Source organism: Echiichthys vipera (genome assembly GCF_963691815.1).
Source record: "Echiichthys vipera genome assembly, chromosome: 5".
NCBI lineage: Eukaryota > Metazoa > Chordata > Actinopteri > Perciformes > Trachinidae > Echiichthys > Echiichthys vipera.
This window is the reverse complement of record NC_139830.1, coordinates 65,001-75,000: the sequence shown is the minus strand read 5'-3', so window position 1 is coordinate 75,000 and position 10,000 is coordinate 65,001. Positions and strand designations below refer to the sequence as shown.

General features: G+C 48.6%; 1 protein-coding gene across 1 annotated transcript in view; it reads right to left on the bottom strand.

Moving 5' to 3' along the window:
* The window catches only part of dgkd (diacylglycerol kinase delta), a 49,915-nt gene extending 40,443 nt beyond the window's left edge, over positions 1 to 9,472 (bottom strand). Inside the window, 2 exon segments of the mRNA XM_083913267.1 lie at positions 1,484 to 1,594; positions 9,329 to 9,472. Of these exon segments, the coding sequence (XP_083769393.1) occupies positions 1,484 to 1,594; positions 9,329 to 9,466 (249 nt within the window). The 5' untranslated portion in view covers positions 9,467 to 9,472.
* Between the last annotated feature and the right edge of the window lie 528 nt (positions 9,473 to 10,000).

The window sequence follows — 10,000 nt, the reverse complement described above, 5'->3', positions numbered from 1 at the left end:
GTCTGTTGTCTGTTGTGTGTCTGTTGTCTGTTGTGTGTCTGTTGTGTGTCTGTTGTCTGTTGTGTGTCTGTTGTCTGTTGTGTGTCTGTTGTGTGTCTGTTGTCTGTTGTGTGTCTGTTGTATGTTGTGTGTCTGTTGTGTGTCTGTTGTGTGTCTGTTGTCTGTCTGTTGTCTGTTGTGGGTCTGTTGTGTGTCTGTTGTGTCTGTTGTCTGTCTGTTGTCTGTTGTGTGTCTGTTGTGTGTCTGTTGTGTCTGTTGTCTGTTGTGTGTCTGTTGTCTGTTGTGTGTCTGTTGTGTGTCTGTTGTCTGTTGTGTGTCTGTTGTGTGTCTGTGTGTGTCTGTGTGTGTCTGTTGTGTGTCTGTTGTGTGTCTGTTGTCTGTTGTGTGTCTGTTGTGTGTCTGTTGTTTGTTGTGTGTCTGTTGTGTGTCTTTTGTGTGTCTGTGTGTGTCTGTTCTGTGTCTGTTGTGTGTCTGTTGTGTGTCTGTTGTGTGTCTGTGTGTGTCTGTGTGTGTCTGTTGTGTGTCTGTTGTGTGTTGTGTGTCTGTTGTGTCTGTTGTGTGTCTGTTGTGTGTCTGTTGTGTGTTGTGTGTCTGTTGTGTCTGTTGTGTGTCTGTTGTGTGTCTGTTGTGTGTCTGTTGTGTGTCTGTTGTGTGTTGTGTGTCTGTTGTGTCTGTTGTGTGTCTGTTGTGTGTCTGTTGTGTGTCTGTGTGTGTCTGTGTGTGTCTGTTGTGTGTCTGTTGTGTGTTGTGTGTCTGTTGTGTGTGTTGTGTGTCTGTTGTCTGTTGTGTGTCTGTTGTCTGTTGTGTGTCTGTTGTGTGTCTGTTGTGTGTTGTGTGTCTGTTGTCTGTTGTGTGTGTGTTGTGTGTCTGTTGTGTGTGTGTTGTGTGTCTGTGTTGTGTGTCTGTTGTCTGTTGTGTGTCTGTTGTGTGTCTGTGTGTGTCTGTGTGTGTCTGTTGTGTGTCTGTTGTGTGTCTGTTGTCTGTTGTGTGTCTGTTGTGTGTCTGTTGTTTGTTGTGTGTCTGTTGTGTGTCTTTTGTGTGTCTGTGTGTGTCTGTTGTGTGTCTGTTGTGTCTGTTGTGTGTCTGTTGTGTGTCAGTTGTCTGTTGTGTGTCTGTTGTGTGTTGTGTCTGTTGTGTGTCTGTTGTGTCTGTTGTGTGTCTGTTGTGTGTTGTGTGTGTGTTGTGTGTCTGTTGTGTGTGTTGTGTGTGTTGTGTGTCTGTTGTGTGTCTGTTGTCTGTTGTGTGTCTGTTGTGTGTCTGTTGTTTGTTGTGTGTCTGTTGTGTGTCTTTTGTGTGTCTGTGTGTGTCTGTTGTGTGTCTGTTGTGTCTGTTGTGTGTCTGTTGTGTGTCAGTTGTCTGTTGTGTGTCTGTTGTGTGTTGTGTCTGTTGTGTGTCTGTTGTGTCTGTTGTGTGTCTGTTGTGTGTTGTGTGTGTGTTGTGTGTCTGTTGTGTCTGTTGTGTCAGTTGTGTGTCTGTTGTGTACCTTGGCGGTCTGTGCGTAGTACAGTGTGCGTCCTCTCAGTTTGAAGTATCGTCTTTTCCAACGTTGGAAAGAATTCGTCTGTTTCATCAGTTTCCCTTCTTTCAGCACCGTCTGCAACAAAACAGCAGAAGCAACTTAGAGAGGCAACTTTCAGCACCGTCTGCAACAAAGAGAGAGAGAGAGGCAACTTAGAGAGGCAACAGAAGCAACTTAGAGAAGCAACCGTCTGCAACACAGACACAGAGACAGAGGCAACTTAGAGAGGCAACGGGCAACGACACAGACAGAGAGAGGGGCAACGGGCAACTTAGAGAGGCAACGGGCAACGACACAGACAGAGAGAGGGGCAACGGGCAACTTAGAGAGGCAACCGTCAACGTCTGCAACAAAACAGCAGAAGCAACTTAGAGAAGCAACCGTCAACGTCTGCAACAAAACAGCAACTTTCAACAACACAGAGAGAGGCAACAGGCAACTTAGAGAAGCAACCGTCTGCAACAAAACAGCAGAAGCAACCGTCAACGTCTGCAACACAGACACAGAGAGAGAGAGGGGCAACTTAGAGAAGCAACCGTCTGCAACAAAACAGCAACAGAAGCAACTTAGAGAGGCAACCGTCAACGTCTGCAACACAGAGAGGCAACAGAAGCAACCGTCAACGTCTGCAACAGAGAAGCAACTTTCAACAACAAGGAAGCAACGGGCAACGTCTGTTAAAGGTTGAACCTGTAGAACGATCAGAGCGGCTCCATCTAGAGTCTCCACCCAACAACAGGCAACCCTGGCAACCAGCCTACAGTAGCTGCACCCAACAACAGACAACCCTGGCAACCAGCCTACAGTAGCTGCACCCAACAACAGACAACCCTGGCAACCAGCCTACAGTAGCTGCACCCAACAACAGACAACCCTGGCAACCAGCCTACAGTAGCTGCACCCAACAACAGACAACCCTGGCAACCAGCCTACAGTAGCTGCACCGAACAACAGACAACCCTGGACACCAGCCTACAGTAGCTGCACCCAACAACAGGATACCCTGGCAACCAGCCTACAGTAGCTGCACCCAACAACTGACAACCAGCCTACAGTAGCTGCACCCAACAACAGACAACCCTGGCAACCAGCAACGGCCAACGCTGTTGGCTGTTGCCATGGAAACACAACAACATTCATTCAGACTAAACAGAGTTTCACTTTGATTCAGACTGTGCAGGTTTAAAGGGCGTTGCCGTGGAGACGCAGCTCTGGTGTTGTGTTCAGGGTCAGTGGAGTCTGACACACAGGAAGGACCTTTACTGCTGCGGGGTCTGACACACAGGAAGGACCTTTACTGCTGCGGGGTCTGACACACAGGAAGGACTTTTACTGCTGCGGGGTCTGACACAGGAAGGACTTTTACTGCTGCGGGGTCTCACACACAGGAAGGACTTTTACTGCTGCGGGGTCTGACACACAGGAAGGACTTTTACTGCTGCGGGGTCTGACACACAGGAAGGACTTTTACTGCTGCGGGGTCTGACACACAGGAAGGACTTTTACTGCTGCGGGGTCTAACACACAGGAAGGACCTTTACTGCTGCGGGGTCTGACACACAGGAAGGACTTTTACTGCTGCGGGGTCTGACACACAGGAAGGACTTTTACTGCTGCGGGGTCTGACACACAGGAAGGACCTTTACTGCTGCGGGGTCTGACACACAGGAAGGACTTTTACTGCTGCGGGGTCTCACACACAGGAAGGACTTTTACTGCTGCGGGGTCTGACAGACAGGAAGGACTTTTACTGCTGCGGGGTCTGACACACAGGAAGGACTTTTACTGCTGCGGGGTCTGACACACAGGAAGGACCTTTACTGCTGCGGGGTCTGACACACAGGAAGGACTTTTACTGCTGCGGGGTCTGACACACAGGAAGGACTTTTACTGCTGCGGGGTCTGACACACAGGAAGGACCTTTACTGCTGCGGGGTCTGACACACAGGAAGGACCTTTACTGCTGCGGGGTCTGACACACAGGAAGGACCTTTACTGCTGCGGGGTCTGACACACAGGAAGGGCCTTTACTGCTGCGGGGTCTGACACACAGGAAGGACTTTTACTGCTGCGGGGTCTGACACATAGGAAGGACTTTTACTGCTGCGGGGTCTGACACACAGGAAGGACCTTTACTGCTGCGGGGTCTGACACACAGGAAGGACTTTTACTGCTGCGGGGTCTGACGCACAGGAAGGACCTTTACTGCTGCGGGGTCTGACACACAGGAAGGGCCTTTACTGCTGCGGGGTCTGACACACAGGAAGGACCTTTACTGCTGCGGGGTCTGACACACAGGAAGGACTTTTACTGCTGCGGGGTCTGACACACAGGAAGGACCTTTACTGCTGCGGGGTCTGACACACAGGAAGGACTTTTACTGCTGCGGGGTCTGACACACAGGAAGGACCTTTACTGCTGCGGGGTCTGACACACAGGAAGGACCTTTACTGCTGCGGGGTCTGACACACAGGAAGGACCTTTACTGCTGCGGGGTCTGACACACAGGAAGGACCTTTACTGCTGCGGGGTCTGACACACAGGACGGACCTTTACTGCTGCGGGGTCTGACACACAGGAAGGACTTTTACTGCTGCGGGGTCTGACACACAGGAAGGACCTTTACTGCTGCGGGGTCTGACAGACAGGAAGGACTTTTACTGCTGCGGGGTCTTCCTGTCCCGACCGTCATGTGTTTGAACTCACGACCATAAACAAACACGTGTTTCTGAGCGTCCTCAGGAGTAAACGTTTGTTTTCTTTTGAAAAGCTGCAGCGGTCTTTGAACGCACCGTCTCCGCTCCTCTCACTGATTTTCCTGATGACCACGAACGCCTCGTCTTTTCCCAAAACACGAGCTTTAAATAGAACCTCACTTCCTTTTCTCAGCGCCTCACTTCCTGTTCTCAGCTGCGCACTTCCTGTTCTCAGCTGCTCACTTCCTGTTCTCAGCTGCTCACTTCCTGTTCTCAGCTGCTGCCTTCAGGGAGCGTGGGACACGTGGGTCTCGGGGTCACGCAGCTGTGAAAGAACGATGTGGAGACTTCTCTCCGTCACACGTCATCGATGAACGTTCGGACGTCTAGAGGAAGACGCGTCTCCACTTCCTCCCACGCTCCGACAGGAAGTGGGCGCCGCCGGGTTCGAACCGCAGCGTCACAGAAACACCTGAAACACCATCACTCAGCGTTTCCTGCAGTTTCACCTGGTTACAGTCAGGTTACCATGGAAACCTCTTCCCCGGAGTAATCTCAGGTTTCTGGTCTGCACACGCTCCGTGGGTTCGATCCCCCCAGGTGAACCATAACACACCATGACACACCTGTGTGAACCATAACACACCTGTGTGAACCAGAACACACCTGTATGAACCATAACACACCTGTATGAACCATAACACACCTGTATGAACCATAACACACCTGTGTGAACCATAACACACCTGTATGAACCATAACACACCTGTATGAACCGTAACACACCTGTGTGAACCGTAACACACCTGTGTGAACCATAACACACCTGTATGAACCATAACACACCTGTGTGAACCATAACACACCTGTATGAACCGTAACACACCTGTGTGAACCGTAACACACCTGTGTGAACCATAACACACCTGTATGAACCATAACACACCTGTGTGAACCATAACACACCTGTATGAACCGTAACACACCTGTATGAACCGTAACACACCTGTATGAACCGTAACACACCTGTGTGAACCAGAACACACCTGTATGAACCATAACACACCTGTATGAACCATAACACACCTGTATGAACCATAACACACCTGTATGAACCATAACACACCTGTATGAACCATAACACACCTGTGTGAACCATAACACACCTGTATGAACCATAACACACCTGTATGAACCATAACACACCTGTGTGAACCATAACACACCATAACACACCTGTGTGAACCATAACACACCTGTGTGAACCATAACACACCTGTGTGAACCATAACACACCTGTGTGAACCATAACACACCTGTGTGAACCATAACACACCTGTGTGAACCATAACACACCATTACACACCTGTGTGAACCACAACACACCTGTATGAACCGTAACACACCTGTGTGAACCATAACACACCTGTGTGAACCATAACACACCATAACACACCTGTGTGAACCATAACACACCTGTGTGTGAACCATAACACACCTGTGTGAACCATAACACACCTGTGTGAACCATAACACACCATAACACACCTGTGTGAACCATAACACACCTGTGTGTGAACCATAACACACCTGTATGAACCGTAACACACCTGTATGAACCATAACACACCTGTATGAACCGTAACACACCTGTATGAACCGTAACACACCTGTATGAACCATAACACACCTGTATGAACCGTAACACACCTGTGTGAACCATAACACACCTGTGTGAACCATAACACACCTGTGTGAACCATAACACACCTGTATGAACCGTAACACACCTGTGTGAACCACAACAAACCTGTGTGAACCATAACACACCGGTATGAACCATAACACACCTGTGTGAACCATAACACACCTTTGTGAACCACAACACACCTGTGTGAACCATAACACACCATTACACACCTGTGTGAACCATGACACACCTGTATGAACCATAACACACCTGTGTGAACCACAACACACCTGTATGAACCATAACACACCTGTGTGAACCATAACACACCTGTATGAACCATAACACACCTGTGTGAACCATAACACACCTGTGTGAACCATAACACACCTGTGTGAACCATAACACACCTGTGTGAACCATAACACACCTGTATGAACCATAACACACCTGTGTGAACCATAACACACCTGTGTGAACCATAACACACCTGTATGAACCATAACACACCTGTGTGAACCACAACACACCTGTATGAACCATAACACACCTGTGTGAACCATAACACACCTGTATGAACCATAACACACCTGTGTGAACCATAACACACCTGTGTGAACCATAACACACCATAACACACCTGTGTGAACCATAACACACCTGTGTGTGAACCATAACACACCTGTATGAACCGTAACACACCTGTATGAACCGTAACACACCTGTATGAACCATAACACACCTGTATGAACCGTAACACACCTGTATGAACCATAACACACCTGTGTGAACCATAACAAACCTGTGTGAACCATAACACACCTGTGTGAACCATAACACACCATAACACACCTGTAGGAACCATAACACACCTGTATGAACCATAACACACCTGTGTGAACCATAACACACCTGTGTGAACCATAACACACCTGTATGAACCGTAACACACCTGTGTGAACCATAACACACCATAACACACCTGTGTGAACCATAACACACCTGTGTGAACCATAACACACCTGTATGAACCGTAACACACCTGTATGAACCATAACACACCTGTGTGAACCATAACACACCTGTGTGAACCATAACACACCTGTGTGAACCGTAACACACCTGTATGAACCGTAACACACCTGTGTGAACCATAACACACCTGTGTGAACCATAACACACCTGTGTGAACCATAACACACCTGTATGAACCGTAACACACCTGAATGAACCATAACACACCTGTGTGAACCATAACACACCTGTGTGAACCGTAACACACCTGTATGAACCGTAACACACCTGTGTGAACCATAACACACCTGTATGAACCGTAACACACCTGTATGAACCATAACACACCTGTGTGAACCATAACACACCTGTGTGAACCATAACACACCTGTGTGAACCGTAACACACCTGTATGAACCGTAACACACCTGTGTGAACCATAACACACCTGTGTGAACCATAACACACCTGTGTGAACCATAACACACCTGTATGAACCGTAACACACCTGAATGAACCATAACACACCTGTGTGAACCATAACACACCTGTGTGAACCATAACACACCTGTATGAACCATAACACACCTGTGTGAACCATAACACACCTGTGTGAACCATAACACACCTGTATGAACCATAACACACCTGTGTGAACCATAACACACCTGTATGAACCATAACACACCTGTGTGAACCATAACACACCTGTATGAACCATAACACACCTGTGTGAACCATAACACACCTGTATGAACCGTAACACACCTGTATGAACCGTAACACACCTGTATGAACCATAACACACCTGTATGAACCGTAACACACCTGTATGAACCGTAACACACCTGAGTGAACCATAACACACCTGTATGAACCGTAACACACCTGTATGAACCGTAACACACCTGAGTGAACCATAACACACCTGTATGAACCGTAACACACCTGTATGAACCGTAACACACCTGTGTGGACCATAACACACCGTAACACACCTGTATGAACCATAACACACCTGTATGAACCATAACACACCTGTGTGAACCATAACACACCTGTATGAACCATAACACACCTGTGTGAACCATAACACACCTGTATGAACCATAACACACCTGTGTGAACCATAACACACCTGTATGAACCGTAACACACCTGTATGAACCGTAACACACCTGTATGAACCATAACACACCTGTATGAACCGTAACACACCTGTATGAACCGTAACACACCTGTGTGGACCATAACACACCGTAACACACCTGTATGAACCATAACACACCTGTGTGAACCATAACACACCTGTGTGAACCATAATTTATCATAAAAAATCATTAAAAACTGATAAAAATCATAGGAATTATTTTAATAAATCATGAAAAGATATAAAATAATTAAAAACAATAACAAAATCAGTTTTTGACATAATTTAATGAACTGGTTTAAATGAATTACAGTCTTTTATTCTGAAAATCAAACGGACCGGACACCGGTGCAGCGGCCCAGCTCTGCCGGGCGCAGCCCACCTCTCTCGGGGGGCTTCAGTAGGAAACTGCGGGGCTTTGCTCGGGCCTGAGACCCCCATAGCCCCGTAGTTAGCCCGGCTAGTTTTTGCCCGTTAAACCGGGTTAAACACGGTTCCCCCGGACACCGGGATGTGTTTACATTTATTAACACGTGTTAACGGTCTCTGGGGTAAAGTTAACCCGGACCAGAGCTTCTGACCCGGGTCTGACCCGGTTTAGTTGTGGCTCAGGTTTAACCGAGTTAGCATGGAGCTAAAGAAATGCTAATCACAAACCGAATGAATCATTTTATGATTTAACGTTTAAACAAATAAAACGTTTATTCCTCTTTATTCACGTGTTTCCCGTTATTTCCGTTACATCACAGCACCGGGGCCGGACTCCACCGGACACGGTCCCGGTGTAACGGATTAAACGCGTTCACGGTTCGGACTCGTTCGTTCTTCGCTTCGGCTTCATAAGAAGCTTCGACCCGCGGGGTCCGGGTGTCGGGCCGGGGTGTGGGGCCGGGGGACGGGCCGGGGGTCGGGCCGGTGGACGGGCCGGGGGACGGGCCGGTTCCGCGGCTCTCTCTCTCTGTGCCGCAGAAAGTAACGGGACCCGCGGGGAAACCGGTAAAACGGGTAAAAAGTGTGTTTGTAACACCGGCAGAGGAGTGGGGGGTCCGCCGGACCGGAGCGCGGTCCCGGGGGTCAGAAAGTGTCGTAACCGGTGTTAAACTTTATATTTAACGGGTCCTCCCCGGGGGGAACCGTTAAAGTTCCGGGTCCGGACCCTGCCCCCGGCCCCGGGTCTCTGCGCGGCCCAGCCCCGCTGAATGAAAACACACTGACCGGAGGAAGTGTCCGGTAAACCCGCCGCTTTAACCCCCCGGTACCTTGCTGCGGATCTGTCCGGACGTGGACACTTTCCGGATGAGTTTCTGCGGGGTTCCGGGCTCCTGCTCCGGCTCGCTGTCCGACGACTCGTCCAGGCACCGAACCGCTGCAGACTCCGGTCCCCCTGCCTCCGCCATCCTGCCCTCAGACCCCCGGGGAGGACCGGGGGAGGGCCGGGAGAGGACCGGGGGAACAGCGCCCCCCAGCGGCGGAGTCCAGGCAGCACAGGAGGACCTGCGAGGACCGACGGACCCCTGGAGCTGGAAACAAGAGATCACAGATATTATAATATTATAATAAAATACAAATAAAATATATTTAAATTAAATTAAATACATATATAAAAATATATAAATACAGTCTCAAGTATCTCAGGACTAAAGTCGTAGTATCTCAGGACTAAAGTCGTAGTATCTCAGGACTAAAGTCGTAGTATCTCAGGACTAAAGTCGTAGTATCTCAGGACTAAAGTCGTAGTATCTCAAGACTAAAGTCGTAGTATCTCAGGACCAAAGTCGTAGTATCTCAAGACTAAAGTCGTAGTATCTCAGGACCAAAGTCGTAGTATCTCAAGACTAAAGTCGTAGTATCTCAGGACTAAAGTCGTAGTATCTCAGGACTAAAGTCGTAGTATCTCAAGACTAAAGTCGTAGTATCTAAAGACTAAAGTC